This window comes from Ranitomeya imitator, chromosome 1, assembly GCF_032444005.1.
Source record: "Ranitomeya imitator isolate aRanImi1 chromosome 1, aRanImi1.pri, whole genome shotgun sequence".
In the NCBI taxonomy this organism is placed as follows: domain Eukaryota; kingdom Metazoa; phylum Chordata; class Amphibia; order Anura; family Dendrobatidae; genus Ranitomeya; species Ranitomeya imitator.
The window spans coordinates 1,248,933,047-1,248,948,949 of NC_091282.1; the positions used below are offsets into that span (position 1 = coordinate 1,248,933,047).

The 15,903-nt window shown below is 43.9% G+C and overlaps 1 protein-coding gene across 1 annotated transcript in view; it reads right to left on the reverse strand.

Moving 5' to 3' along the window:
* The window catches only part of LOC138657452 (vomeronasal type-2 receptor 26-like), a 36,365-nt gene extending 21,408 nt beyond the window's left edge, over window positions 1-14,957 (reverse strand). The window contains exons 1-3 of the mRNA XM_069745250.1: window positions 14,783-14,957; window positions 13,768-13,952; window positions 3,024-3,147 (exon numbers count right to left, since the gene is read on the reverse strand). Of these exons, the coding sequence (XP_069601351.1) occupies window positions 3,024-3,147; window positions 13,768-13,952; window positions 14,783-14,957 (484 nt within the window). The remainder of the gene's footprint in view (window positions 1-3,023; window positions 3,148-13,767; window positions 13,953-14,782) is intronic.
* Window positions 14,958-15,903: the final 946 nt, after the last annotated feature.

Genomic DNA, 15,903 nt, shown 5'->3' on the forward strand with positions numbered 1-15,903 from the left:
AGTTTTTTTATAGGTGAGTTTTTTAAAAACTATATCAATAACTTAGATTTTGAAAGGGTTATATGTACATATTTCATATATCCTATGTAAGGTGGCCAGGGTGGTAGTCGTGGCAAGGAGCTGTTGCGTTCCCACACCCTGGCACGCCACAAATGAAACACAAAGTCCTGTCTGTTGTGTGTGATGGATCCCAAGTAGAACACTCACATTAGATTCCAGGGTCCCTTCTGATTCTGTAATCCTGGCTCCAGATTCACGGTTCACACAAACAACTCCAGACTCCTTGTCCATACTCAACAGTTCAACTTTACTTGAAAACAGGGTTCTTGTTACAGACATAGCAGAGTTCACATTTATTGGCATTCCTTGAGCTCTACCTGCCTTCTCTGACAACTTCCATCCTGAAGACACTTGTATCCTTTGAGCTATTCCTGTCTCTTCCAACAACCTCTGTCCCGCAAACACTCCATTCTCTTCTGAGGTGTCCATGTCCCTAGGTCCATCATCTTCCTCCCATTCCCCTTGTCTGGTTTCCATTGGAAAAATGTAAAAGGCATGTTCAGCTCTGCCTAGTCCCAGCCGTTAGCCCTGGATCCGCTTTGGAATGGTTACTTCAATAGATGGTGACTACTTGCATGCTGCTTAGCCTGGGGATCCTCATTGCCTCTGCAATCTTCACCCCTATCCGTATGCCCTCTCTCACTGATACATCACTAGTCCCCACTAAACAGGAAGTCTCACGCTATAGCTCACTTCTCTGCACTACACCCATCGCTAACTCCTCCCAACCTAGGAAAACCTCTTATTCTAGCTTGGCTTATCCTGGCACTCTCTTTTCCTGCCTCTATTGTGCCCCACTAGTCTATACCCAAGATTGTCTTGCTCTACTGCTTCCCTTCTGTTCTATATCTATATCTTTCATACTCAATGCTAACATTGTGTATAGAGGGGGGAGGCATATGGTGGCCTCTGTCACCTCCTTACATATTAATGTACAGTACAGACCAAAAGTTTGGACACACCTTCTCATTTAAAGATTTTTCTGTATTTTCATGACTATGAAAATTGTAAAATCACACTGAAGACATCAAAACTATGAATTAACACATGTGGAATTATATACAAAAAAGTGTGAAACAACTGAAAATATGTCTTATAGTCTAGGCTCTTCAAAGTAGCCACGTTTTTCTTTGATGACTGCTTTGCACACTCTTGGCATTCTCTTGATGAGCTTCAAGAGGTTGTCACCGGAAATGGTTTTCACTTCACAGGTGTGCCCTGTCAGGTTTAATAAGTGTTTTTTCTTGCCATATAAATGGGGTTGGGGCCATCAGTTGTGTTGAGCAGAAGTCTGGTGGATACACAGCTGATAGTCCTACTGAATAGACTGTTAGAATTTGTATTTTGGCAAGAAAAAAGCAGTTAAGTAAAGAAAAACGAGTGGCCATAATTACTTTAAGAAATGAAAGTCGGTCACTCAGAAAAATTGGGAAACTTTGAAAGTGTCCCCTAGTGCAGTTGCGAAAACCATCAAGCGCTACAAAGAAACTGGCTCACATGAGAACCGCATAGGCAGCATCAATAGTAAAAAGTTGGGGACACACAGGGTTAATAGCGGCGGTAACGGAGTGTGTTACCAGTGGTGATAACGGAGTGCGTTACCCGCGGCATAACGCAGTCCGTTACCACCAGCATTAACCCTGTGTTAGCGGTGGCTGGATGGGAGTATGCGGGCGCCGGGCAGTGACTGCGGGGAGTAAGGAGCGGCCAACTGTACCTTCATATGGTTTCACAAGGGGTCTGAGGATATCATCCTGGTACCTAATGGCAGTCAGAATTCCTTTGGTTAGCACACAGATGGCTGTGCGGCCCACCAAAGAAATGCCACCCCACACCATGACGGACGCACTGCCAAACTGGTCATGCTGAAGGATGTTGCAGACAGCAGATCGCTCTCCATGGCATCTCCAGACTATGTAACGTCTGTCACCTTTTCTCAGTGTGAACCTGCTTTCATCTGTTAAGAGCACAGGGCACCAGTGGCAAATTTGCCAATACTGGTGTTCTGTGACAAATGCCAAGCATCCTGCACGGTGTTTGGCTGTGCTCACAACCCCCATCTGTGGACATCAGGCACTCAGACCATCCTCATTGAGTTGATTTCTAACCATTTTTGCATACACATGCACATTGGTGGCCTGCTGGAGGTCATTTTGCAGGGTTCTGGCAGTGCTCCTCTTGTTCCTCCTTGCACAATGGCTGAGGTAGCGGTACTGCTGCTGTTTTTTTGTCCTCCTATGGCCCCCTCCACATCTCCTGGTGTACTGGTCTGTCTCCTGGTAGCGCCTCCAGCCTCTGGACACTACGCTGACAGACACAACAAACCTTCTTGCACAGCTCACGTTGATGTGCCATCCTGGATGAGCTGCACTACCTGAGCCACTTTTGTGGGTTGTAGAGTCCTTCTCATGCTACCACGAGTGTGAAAGCACAACCAACATTCAAAAGTGACCAAAACATCAGCCAGAAAGCATTGGTACTGAGATGTGGTCTGTGGTCCCCACCTGCAGAACCACTCCTTTATTGAGTGTGTCTTGTTAATTGCCAATAATTTCCATCTGCTGTCTATTCCATTTGCACAACAGCATGTGAAATTGATTGTCAATCAGTGTTGCTTCCTAAGTGGACAGTTTGATTTCACAGAAGTTTGATTTATGTGGAGTTATATTCTGCTGTTTAAGTGTTCCCTTTAATTTTTTGAGCAGTGTATTTTTATGACTGTTTTCGTTTTCATCCGAGTCTAATTGATTGATTTTGGCTTAGGAAACAGGTTCTGGCTGAATGTTTGCATTTTAAATATTTTGTTTGTTTTGTCTAGATTTATCATTTTTCTTTATAATTAAGATGCATATAGTTGAAATTTTACAAAAACAATCAATCTTTTGTACATGTCTTTCCTCTTTTTTAAGCAATCACAATGTTGCCTCAATTACATTCATTCAATTTATGTTAAGATTTTTTACCTGTTCCATTAGATATTTCTCCATCTGAGCATTTACCACATAGAAAGCAGCATTTATATGGTCCTGAATTTAGAATTCTTTTGTAACCCAGAAGACACTTTGCAGAGCAAAAGGACACGGGAACCTATTACAGTGCAAATCAGAGAAAAAAGATGTGGCAGTAAAATCACCATTGATAATGTACATACTGATTATTTAAAATCTTTGTACAAAATTATGAATATTTATCTTTGATTACATGATATTCACTTTATACGTAGAGGTGACTGCAATATAGTTCAGAAATAGTACAAATAAGTGTAGTCTTTGACATGCTATTGTCCAAGACAGATGTAGGGAAAACTGGCTCTGGAATTTGGGTTTTGAAACGGACTGCAGTATGTTAGTGGTGCGGTCCATTTTATTTCCGGTCCGGATTTTCCATATGGCTGAAGGCAAAAGGTTTCTATGTTAAAACACCTGCAGGATAGGGTATGGGTGTGTCAGGTGTAACATCAGACCAAATCAAACAAGATGGCTAACCGCACTTCACAAGGTGGAGTGCCCGTCCAGGTCCAGGGAATCAACTAGGACCATCGAAAGCTCAAAGTAAAAAAGTGACAGCGCTCCATCCGGGTGTAATCCAAATCAGCAACTTTATTCAAGCCATAAAACAGCAGACAGCTGTCTGCTATCGGACTCTGACGTGGCCCCGGAGTGTGCACAACTCACATCGCTTGAATTCATCCTCAGGAGGAATTATTTTCTGTTTGGGTATGAGTTGCAATTAAGAGGTACCGCCATGGGGTCCAATGTGGCCCCTACTTATACCAACATCTACATGGCGGTACTGGAGGATGGGTTCGTGTACCAATCCAGCCTCTGGCGCCACGTCAGAGCCTGGTGGCGATACATTGATGATATCTTTGTGGTATGGGAGGGGACCTCTTTTGAGTTGGAGGCCTTCCATGTGTCTCTAAATCAAATATATCCTGAACTACAATTCAACTTGACTCAGTCTACCACACAGATACAATTTTTAGACTGACGACTGAAGACTGAAGACTGACATCTTCATTAAAGAAACGGATAGGAATGGATTATTAGCTTTTGATAGTAATCACCCGAGAAAAATGGTTGGTTCCCTTCCGTGGAGCCAGCTCCTGAGAGTGAGGCGTATTGTGTCGGATGAGGAACGGGTTGATTTAAGGCTTAGTGAAATGTGCAACAAGTTCATCTCTAGGGGGTATCCAGCAAGGGAGGTAACCAGATATAAGAATAAGGCTAGTAGTTGCTCTCGGTTGAGTATCCGGAACAAGACTCGTGTCAAGTCAACTAACGACAGGATTCCTTTTGTATCAACTTACAATTCAGCCAGTAATCGTGTTGGGAATATACTGAGACGACATTGGTCCCTATTACAGCATGGTCTGCCCTCTGTTCCTAGTTTTGAGACGTTCCCATGATGTCATTTAGAAGGGGACGTAACTTCAGAGATAGACTTGTGAAGTCAGATATTGGGACCTCTAAAAGATCTATTCAAAGTACCCTAAGTACAGTTAAAAATGGCAATTTTCCTTGTTTGGGTTGTTCTTGCTGTAACAACATGTTGAATTGGGAGTTTTTTTATCACCCGCATACTGGAAGAAAGATTTTTCTCAAGGAGAGATATACGTGTGCTTCAAGTTATGTTGTATACATGATTGTGTGCCCGTGTGGACTCACCTATGCTGGTGAAACAACCATGGAGGTAAGGGCACGCATTAATAAACACAAGAGTACAGTGAGAACGGGGCTCACGGAATTGCCAGTACCTAAACACTTTGTTGATAACAAACACTCAGTGAATCAACTCAGGTTAAGGGTGATTGACAGTGTACCAGTACTTGGGAGAGGAGGTAACAGATTACAAATTCTCAAGACTAAAGGCCCCGTCACACATAGCGAGATCGCTAGCGAGATCGCTGCTGAGTCACAAGTTTTGTGACGCAACAGCGATCTCAGTAGCGATCTCGCTATGTGTGACACGTAGCAGCGATCAGGCCCCTGCTGTGAGATTGCTGGTCGTGTCGGAATGGCCTGGGCCATTTTTTGATCGTTGAGGTCCCGCTGACATCGCTGAATCGGCGTGTGTGACGCCGATTCAGCGATGTCTTCGCTGGTAACCAGGGTAAACATCGGGTTACTAAGCGCAGGGCCGCGCTTAGTAACCCGATGTTTACCCTGGTTACCATCGTTAAAGTAAAAAAAACAAACGCTACATACTTACCTACCGCTGTCTGTCCCCGGCGCTGAGCGGAGAAGCCCAGCGGCGGGGACAGACAGCGGTAGGTAAGTATGTAGCGTTTGTTTTTTTTACTTTAACGATGGTAACCAGGGTAAACATCGGGTTACTAAGCGCGGCCCTGCGCTTAGTAACCCGATGTTTACCCTGGTTACCCGGGGACTTCGGCATCGTTGAAGACAGTTTTAACGATGCCGAAGTCTTTCCCCTGATCGTTGGTCGCTGGAGAGAGCTGTCTGTGTGACAGCTCTCCAGCGACCAAACAGCGACGCTGCAGCGATCCGGATCGTTGTCGGAATCGCTGCAGCGTCGCTAAGTGTGACGGTACCTTAAGGAACTCCGTTGGATTTATGCGTTAGGGTCATTACAACCTAAGGGCCTTAATATTGACTTTAATTTACATGTTTGTGCTCGGTAGGATTGTGGACCCATTGTCGTCGGTGTCTGTTTTTAATGTCTTCGCTTCCTAGGTTTATCATGTTATGTAATATGTGTGATATACCCCCTTATTTTTTCATTTTTTTCTTTTTTTTGTGTTTAGGTATATTTTGCCACAGTCGACGGTCATCAGGATGTGATACTTGCGGACTATGATATGAGACCAGATTGGGTTCTTTTCCCTGTGCCCCTCGACTGTTGCACATTGGTGATAGTATGCTAGTCGACTATTGTGATGCCTTTTAGTTAGATTCTGTGACTTCTCTAGTGTGGGTCTTCTATTGTAGTTGGGGGTTGTTACTATGATGGTAGGGTGGATGGGAGTAACTGATGGTATTCAGATATTAATTGTATCTCTCCCCTACAGGGTATGCCCCCTCTTGGAATTTATAGATCTGTATTTAGAGAGGCCGTTGGGATTTCCATATTCTTTTATATTGATCCCGGCGCTGCACGTACAATGCCTAGGCTATGGTTGTCCTGGCAACGTGGTTGCTTATCCTGTGCGGTGCGCGAGGTGAGTGTGGCGCGGGCTCATCCTTTGATTGGTTACCCGATTATTATGTGGGGTTCTGACCTCGTCGCTGCATCGCCTGGTTCAGCCGGTTACAGGACGCACTAGTTACGGTGTGTTAGCGTTGCGGTTACTTTAGCAACGCTCCGGTCCGGCCCTGTACCCTTCGGGAGATGGGCGTGTGACGCTCTCTGCTCTTGATTGGTTCCCGTTGGGGGGCGGATCTGAGCGGTGATGCGCCTGCGCTCTCTGATCGAGGTGGTTGGGGGCTGGAGGCGTCTGAGCTATGATGCAGAGATGCACTGATTCTGTTACAGGTTCCCCTATTGGTCGTGAAGATACTTCCGGACATGGGACCCTTCTGATTGCGTCGTTAGGTTCCACGACGCATATGAGAGCTTGGAATCGATTGGCAACGTGTTGTTTACAGCTCCATGTGGTGGCGTGACTATTGGAGGACATTTCCACGATGACTACGCCTCCTGTTTCTGACAGCTGGAATCTCTACGAGTTGTGTTGTATTTATATATACTAGCGGGGAATATTTGCATTATGTACACATGTTTAATACCTGGGTTGGGAGATTTTTAATGGGTATATGTTTGATGTTTGTTTTTATTTTTATATACTGCTAATTATGTGGTGGTGGGCGGCTTACTAGTGATTGGTGCCCTGTGTGGCATATACACTATTTATAGCCAGCCCCATGCACTGCAAGGCATACTTGATAAAGACCCACAGGGTCGAAAAGTTGCTGTCTGCTGTTTTATGGCTTGAATAAAGTTGCTGATTTGGATTACACTCGGATGGAGCGCTGTCACTTTTTTACTTTGAGGTGTAACATCAGAGTCAGTCTAGTGCTTGTTACTGTGCAAAGCAGGTGGTGTTGCTGAGCATGGTCTGTGAGCGGAGTCAATATGACTGGCACCCGCAACGTACACAGCGATGCAAGTCGTCCACGGTAACAGGTCTGTGATGTGGATGTCCTGTGCTCAGAGGTGAACTGGAGGTGCTTGATCTTTCAAGGTCATTGCCTATTCACTGCGTATGGAGCTACCGCTGCACTACAATATATATATATATATATATATATATATATATATTTTTTTTTATGGGGGGCATTCTTTTTAGTTAGTTTTAAAAAAATCAATCCTAATAACATTGTTATTCTCCTAATATATTGCAGACATCATATTATATATTATTTTTTTACGTACAATTTCTCATTTGGCTTTCTACCCAGTTATTTCTCCAGTTTTCAATTAAGTCTATGACATCTCATGCTTAACCCCTTTCTGACCTCGGACAGGATAGTACGTCCGAGGTCAGAAGCCCCGCTTTGATGCGGGCTCCGGCGGTGAGCCCGCATCAAAGCCGGGACATGTCAGCTGTTTTGAACAGCTGACATGTGCCCATAATAGGGGCAGGCAGAATCGCGATCTGCCTGCGCCTATTAACTAGTTAAATGCCGCTGTCAAATGCAGACAGCGGCATTTAACTACCGCATCCGGCCGGGCGGCTGGAAATGACGGCATCGCCGACCCCCGTCACATGATCGGAGGTCGGCGATGCTTCAGTATTGTAACCATAGAGGTCCTTGAGACCTCTATGGTTACTGATCACCGGTGGCTGTGAGCGTCACCCTGTGGTCGGCGCTCACAGCACACCTAATTTTCTGCTACATGGCAAAAGTTTAAAAAAAAGTTAAAAGAAATGTGAAAAAATAAAAAAAATATAAAAGTTTAAATCACCCCCTTTCGCCCCAATCAAAATAAATCAATAAAAAAAATATCAAATCTACACATATTTGGTATTGCCGCGTTCAGAATTGCCCGATCTATCAATTAAATAAAATCATTAACCTGATCGCTAAACAGCGTAGCGAGACAAAAATTCGAAACGCCAGAATTATGTTTTTTTGGTCACCATGACATTGCATTAAAATGCAATAACGGGCGATCAAAAGAACGTATCTGCACCAAAATGCTATAATTAAAAATGTCATCTCGGCACGCAAAAAATAAGCCCTCAACCGACCCCAGATCATGAAAAATGAAGACGCTACGAGTATTCAGAATATGGCGCTTTTTTTTTTTTTTTAAGCAAAGTTTGGAATTTTTTTTCACCACTTAGGTAAAAAATAACCTAGACAAATTAGGTGTCTATGAACTCGTACTGACCTGGAGAATCATAATGGCAGGTCAGTTTTAGCATTTAGTGAACCTAGCAAAAAAGCCAAACAAAAAACAAGTGTGCGACTGCACTTTTTTTGCAATTTCACCGCACTTGGAATTTTTTTCCCGTTTTCTAGTACACGACATGTTAAAACCAATTCAAAAGTACAATTCGTCCTGCAAAAAATAAGCCCTCACATGGCCAAATTGACAGAAAAATAAAAAAGTTATGGCTCTGGGAAGGAAGGGAGTAAAAAACGAACACGGAAAAATGAAAAATCCCAAGGTCATGAAGGGGTTAAAAACTGACTAGCTGAGTCGTTCTAAGCATCATGTGAAAAAGGATGTCAATTTTTACTGTGTGACTCATTAGTCACTGCAAGTGTTCCTGGCAGAGGGGAGGAGGGAAAATCTGGGTCAAAAGTTGGAGAAGGCAATGACTCAGGCAGGAAAAAAGAGACTTCTTGTATCTGCATAGTGCAGAGAAAGAATAATTAGCTAGGTAGAAAGGCAAAATGAGCAACTGTAATTGCACAGTGCAGTATAATATGATGATTGCAATATACTAACCTAAAAATTTTGAAGTAAGTGCTTCTTTAAGTATTGAAAAATGTAGGTAACTCTCAGCAAAGACCAAACTACAATACTGATGACAAAGTAAATGTATAACTAAACTATTAATAATCCACAGCCCAGACTCTGTGTTAGGAGTCGAGCTCCTGCCGCTGAACAGGGGGAATCTAAAACCATGTCTGCTGCGGTCTCCTATTCTGCATCTGCCGCGGTGGAGCCTGCTCAGCGGAGACATCGGTCCCAGCATCTCGCTCAGTCTGATATTGTACAAAGGGTTACTGCTGCCTTTCCAGGCTCTGTTATTGTACCCTTTACTGGTTTGCAGCAAGCAGGCTTTTCTGGGACTAAGTCCTGCTTTGCACACACTGAGCATGCCCAAGGGAGGACCTCTTATTGGAGGTATTGGAGGTCAGTGGTCACACGATCAGATCTTGTAGCACCTCCCATTGGTCCTCCAGGAAGGTCCTGTCGAGCTGCAACTATAAAACATCCGCAGATCCGCATGGCCATGCGCTAGTGTCAATTTATGTATGAGCTCAGCACCAGTGTGGTCTTGTTTTTATGCAGTCAGGGATCCGGCTGAAATAAGCCCCTAGAATGCTGGCACCTCCGGCGACTACTAATAAATATATATTCGGTTCTTTCTGCCAACCCTAACAGTACACTAGCGCCAGGATCTGGCTAAGTTATGGTGGATGAACAGCGATTGCAGGGGTACATCCAGTTGCTGGAGGGCAGGTTGGCTTCTCTCGAGCATGCAACCGCGGCGGTGGATGTTACCGCAATAGATGTTCAGGCTGCTAGCGTGGCTGCAGCAGCTTTACCCACTGCCACCTCTGTTCTGACCTTATCTCACCTCCCGCTGCCTGAAAAATACTCTGGGGACAGTAAATCCTGTAGGGGTTTCATGAGCCAGTGTGTTATACATCTCGAGCTCCAGGCTTCACGTTTTCCCACAAACGGGCAAAGGTGGGATTCATAATTTCTCTCCTGTCAGACAGAGCTTTGGAGTGGGCTACACCGCTTTGAGAGCGCAATGATCATGTGGTGCAGAGTGTTCCTCGGTTTCTGGGCACTCTGAAACAGGTCTTTCTGGGACCCCAAGTCACCCATGATACGGCGCTCCAACTATTGGCATTGACTCAGGGTTCGACAATGGTCAGCCATTTTGCCGTCCACTTCCGGACATTAGCGTCTGAGCTGGAGTGGTCAGATAAAACCCTCATCCTGGTATTTTGGAGGGGGCTGGCTGACCATGTGAAGGATGCTTTTGCCACTAGGGAGATTCCCACCACACTGGAGGAGCTCATAGCTATATCAACTTGCATTTACCTTCATTTTCACGAGCGAGGGTTGGAGCGAGCCCAGTGTAGGCAGAGGTTTCAGCTGGTTCCCACCTTCACCAAACCTTTGGAATCTCCGGTCCAGGCATCGGAGTCACATGAGGCCATGGAGGTGTCATGAGTGGGATCAAAGTCCCGGTCCGCTCGTGCACTTACGGTTTGTCATGTTTGCTGGCAGTCAGGACACCTTGCCTCCAGGTGTCCTCAGCGGTCGGGCAAACGTCAGCGTCTAGTGGCAGTTGGAGGAGGTACACTAGACACGGCGACGTTTACTTCTAAGTTGACAATTACCATAGGTCCATCCACTCTTATGGCAGAGCATTGCGTGGACTCTGGGGCAGAGGGTAATTTTATGTCATCCACTTTCGCCCAGCAACCCGCAATACCCCTGGTGATGCTCGCCAAACCAGTTACCGTTCGAGTGGAAAATGGGTCGACACTACTCTCACAGATTACACACCAAACCATTCCTTTCACTCTTTCTATGTCTCCATCACATCAGATTATCTCTCTATTGGTCATTCCTGAGGGAATTGACAATGTATGAGGTCCTGTTGGGGATACCATGGCTACGCTACCATTCTCCTCATATAGAGTGGTCCTCAGGGAGAATTTTGGGATGAAGTAAATCCTGTGAGGGTAAATGTCAGAGGGAGTGCATTCAGGTTGCTACAACCGAGGTACCCGCAGATCTTTCCTCTCTCCCCAATCACTATTGGCCCTATGTAGACGTGTTCTCCAAAAGGGCTGCGAAGACCCTTCCACCCCACCGCCCCTTTCATTGGAGGTCACGGGTCACATGCTCAGGCCCTGTAGCAGCTCCCATTGGTCCTCTAGGAAGGTCCTGTAGAGCTGCAACTATAAAACATCCGCAGGTCCGCACGGCCATGGGCTAGTGTCAATTTATGTATGATCTCAGTGCCAGTGTGATCGTGCTTGTATGCAGTCAGGGACCCGACTGAAATAAGCCCCTAGACTGCTGGCACCTCCGGCGAGGAGTTTTGTGTGTGTATGTATTCAGGGACTTGGCTGAAATAAGCCCCTAGAATGCTGGCACCGTCGGCGAGGAGTTTCATGTGAGTGCATTCAAGGCTGGCATATAGGTATTAGAATTCCGGCTCCACCGGAGAGGAGCTGCGTGTTTACATTTGACTGCATGACCACTATCTGCTCTACTAAGTAGCCGTGTTCCTCTGTGAGCTAAACAGGGCACAGCGTTCTCTTTGCTAACAGACTCTGTGAGGTAACAGAGTTTGTTTATAGTACTATATTGTACCGCCATACTTAGCAGCAGGTTCTTTCCTACACGGTGGATCCCGGATTGCGAACGCACCTACTACTTCTAATAAATATATATTCGGTGCATTCCGCCAACCCTAACACTCTGGGTGTTTTTCCTATTCATAAAAATAATGTTATGTGTTATACATAAAAATATTGCCTTTCTGGACACAGTAATAGAAAGGCAATTCTAAACAGACAAATATGCTGTCACAAACATACAATGGCATGTAACAGTGTGTGCACCCCTGGTCAAACTTACTGATATTGTGAACAGTTAAGCAAATTGAAGATGAAATGATCTCTAAAAGGCGTAAAAGATGACACATTTCCTTTCTATTTTAGACAAATAAAATTATGTTTTCATCTCTTACGTTTTCAAACTTGCAAAAAGTAAAATGGGTTAATGCAAAAGTTTGGAAACACAACATGGATAGAACCCAGTAGCACACCCATTTTTAAATTTTACAGCTTGCAAATGCTTTTTGCAGCCAGACAAGAGTCTTTCAATTCTTGTTTGAGGGATTTTCATCCATTCTTCCTCTGAAAATGTTTCCAGTTCTGTGAGATTCCCGAGTCTTTTTCCATACTCTGCTATTTTAAAGTCTAGCCACAGATTTTCAATGATGTTCAGATCAGGGGACTGTGAGGTTCATTGTAAAACCTTCATCTTGCCCCTTTTGAGGTCATCTATTGTGGATTTTGACATGTGTTTAGGATCATTATACATTTGTGGAAGCCATCTCCTTTTCCAATTCAGCTTTTTTACAGATAGTGTTAATTTTGCATCAAGAGTTTGTTGAAATTTCATTGGATCCATTCTTCCCTCTATCTGTGAAAGGTTCCCCCGTGTCATTGACTGAAGCACATTCCCAAAGCATGATTGATTCAACCACATGCTTAATGGTTGGCACGATGTTCTTTTCCTTAAATTTTGTGCCCTTTTTTCTCCAAACATACCTTTGATCGTTGTGGCCAAAGAGTTCTTGCTAATTTTGGATTTTTATTCAGCACTTAAATAGAAAAGAACTTGTACTGCCCTGGGGATTCATGTTAGCAGGTCAGTTTTACTATTTAGTGAACATGGTAAACATAAAAAAAAAACACAAAACAATTGTAGGATCTCCTTTTTTTTTGCAATTTCACAGGGCTTCACATTTTTTCCTGCTTTCCAGTACACTATGTGGCTGAATCAATGGTGTCATCTTAAAGTAAAACTTGTCATGGAAAAATCAATTTCAAAGAGAAAAAAAAAAAAAAAAAACTCCAAGTAAATGTGGCGCTAAGCACCTACGGATTTTTTTAAATTCATCCACTTCAAGTGAAAAATGTTAAAAAATTCATTTATTTTCTCAAAATAAAATATATTTGTAAATTTTTTTAAAAAACAGTACAACGCGTTTCGGCTGCTATTTTTACAGTGCAGCCTTCATCAGGTAGTAAAAAAACAAAAAGAACAAACAATACAATAAGCACTATAAAATGACATCATCACCTGATGAAGGCTGCACTGTAAAAATAGCAGCCGAAACGCGTTGTACTGTTTTTTAAAAAAATTTACAAATATATTTTATTTTGAGAAAATAAATGAATTTTTTAACATTTTTCACTTGAAGTGGATGAATTTAAAAAAATCCGTAGGTGCTTAGCGCCACATTTACTTGGAGTTTTTTTTTTTTTTTTTCTCTTTGAAATTGCCACCTATGTGGATCTGAAGCAGGATCAACACATAGTTCTCCAAAGTGAGCTGCACACCTTATTGGATTATACAACATACGAAGAAGAGTTGCCTAAAGAATTGATTCCTTGAGAATCTCAACGTGCATTTCTTACCGATAGAAGGTGAGCATAACTACAAATAAAAGAAATGTTTTTAACTTGTTGGTAAAAACGTATTACGCTCAGAGGAAGCGCCGCACTTGTCTCTTTTTTTTTTTCCCCTCTTTCCCTAAACCAGGGTATTTCTAAAGACTCATGGAAAAATCAAGCAGGCCTCCTACGGTCATATTGACTGAAAAGTAAAAAGTTATGGCTTTGGGAAAAAGAGGAGCAAAAATCGAAAACGCAAAAAAGGAAAATCGCAAGGTGGTGAAGGGGTTAAAAGACAAAGCAAAAATGACATTCATTACTTAGTAATATATCAATGAAAAATAATTACATCTGAATTTTTCCAAACTATGTTTTCACTATGCAACATCAGCTGATTTCCTTTAGGTGATGCAATGACTTTTCCAACAAAAGAAAAGGACATTTTTCCAACGGGGACAGCTGCCAAATTAATGATGTCATAGACTGAAGTCATTTCTCCTTTCTCATTAAAATTAACATCTTCTCCTAATGGATCTGTAAATTGTAGTCTTCTAAGATACTAGGAGAATGAACAACACATTACATGGTGATTTACCAAACATCATTTGCGTAATAGAACATAAAAAAGGCAAAAGAGAAAACAAAAGGGTAGGTGCGCTCACCTTATAGGTTTGTGATACAAAAAAAGAGTGAACATATATTCCCTTAAAACTTATCTTTTAATAATCCAATATTAAAAAAAACACCTACCCAGTGAACAAACTGATAAGGCACCAATAATATAAAAATGACCACAAAAAAGGCTACCATGACCGTGCAGTAAGCCTTGCTGAATGCCTGCCTTGCTGTGGAGGTTGGCACCCTACTGACGGATTAGGCGCCCCCACTCACCGAGGACTGTCCCTCACTCCCCTCCAATATACCTGCAAGCTTTTATATAATTTTTCTTGCTTTTTTCATCTCTTCCTCTATATTAATACTGTTTTCCCACCTTCATTGTTAGGGTAAGTCAGGGGAATGAGGGACAGTCCTCGGTGAGTGGGGGCGCCAAATTCTTCATTATGATGCCAAGCTCCACAGCAAGGCAGGCATTCAGATAGGCTTATTGCAGGGTCATTGTAGTCTTTTTTTGTGTTTTTTTTTATATTATTGGTATCTTACCAGTTTGTTCACTAGTAGGTGTTTTTTTTTAAATTCAATTATTGAAAGATAAGTTTTAAGGGAATGTTCACTTTTTTTTTTTATTTGATTCCTTGATACTATTTATGATTTTGGTACGAATACGTTTGTGATACACGAGCAATAGAATATATGTCAGGTCGCCGTTATCCCATCCGCGGCCCCTGCTGTCCGCTCTTACTTACCGCTCCACGGCGTCCTGGCGCGCTCCTGTTCTTCCTCCAGCATCGTCTCCTCTGTTCGCTCTCCCGTCTCCTGCTTCCTGTCGGGCGCGCGCGCACTAGAGTTCTCTGCGCACGCGCACTCTGCCCTTTTCTCTGGACGCTCTTTCTCCTGCTCTCTGTGGTCCTGGAGGACCATGACCCGGAAGGTACGCTGCCACTCTGCATTTAAGGCCGCCTCTTCCTTTTGGCTGTGCCTGTCTGTCATTTGTTTTTCTAGCAAATGCCTCTGGCTCTCACACTTCCTACCGTACTCTGCGTTCTCCTAGCGGCTTGTCTTTTGTTTCTGATTTTTCGTTTCTGTGTTTAATCATTGCCTGTCTCCGTGCTTCCCTTTCAGCTCCAGTTCTCCTGTGCCTCCATTTCCCCGATGTTCTTCATCCTCAGCCTAGTCCTTCTGCCTTCGTCTCCTGCGCTTCCGTGGTCTCGTGTCCTCGTCCTGTCTTCTGGTTTGTCTCTCATTTTCTGTCTTTTTTGTCAGTTTCCCGTTTCCCGTTCCTCATCTCCTTCCTCATTTTTTTTTCCGTTGTCCCTGCCCTGACCTTTCCTTTCCCTCTGCTTTGGTACCGGCTGCCATGCAGTAGTCTCCCCTGGGCCTGCTCCTAACGCTCCCTGTATAGGGGGCGGTCCACCTGGTCTACTCGTCCTGGGGAGGTTCGCTGTTTCGGTCCAGTGGGTTCACTTATCTCGCTTTCCTGATCCCAAAGAGTAACAGTACAGACAGGCCATGGACCCCGCTGGTACCTCTGTTTCCACCCAAAAGGAACTCTTGTTTCTATGGGAGAACCAAAACCAGATTATGGGTTTTCTTAAATCTATGGAGTCCCGTTTATCTGCTCTTCAACCCTCCGACCTGGGGAGGCCAACTCAGCTGGCCGGTCTCCAGCAAGAGCTCGCCCAGCAACGTGATACCCAGGGCCACATACTAAATTACATGGCTTCTGTGGATAACCGTCTGCTCACCCTTCAAACTGCTGCCTCAGCTCCTGCCCAGACTCCGGCTTCACACCCCCCTCCTCATCTGGCTAAGCTGCCGCGATATAGTGGAGACCCCAAATTGTGTTGAGGTTTCCTAAACCAATGCC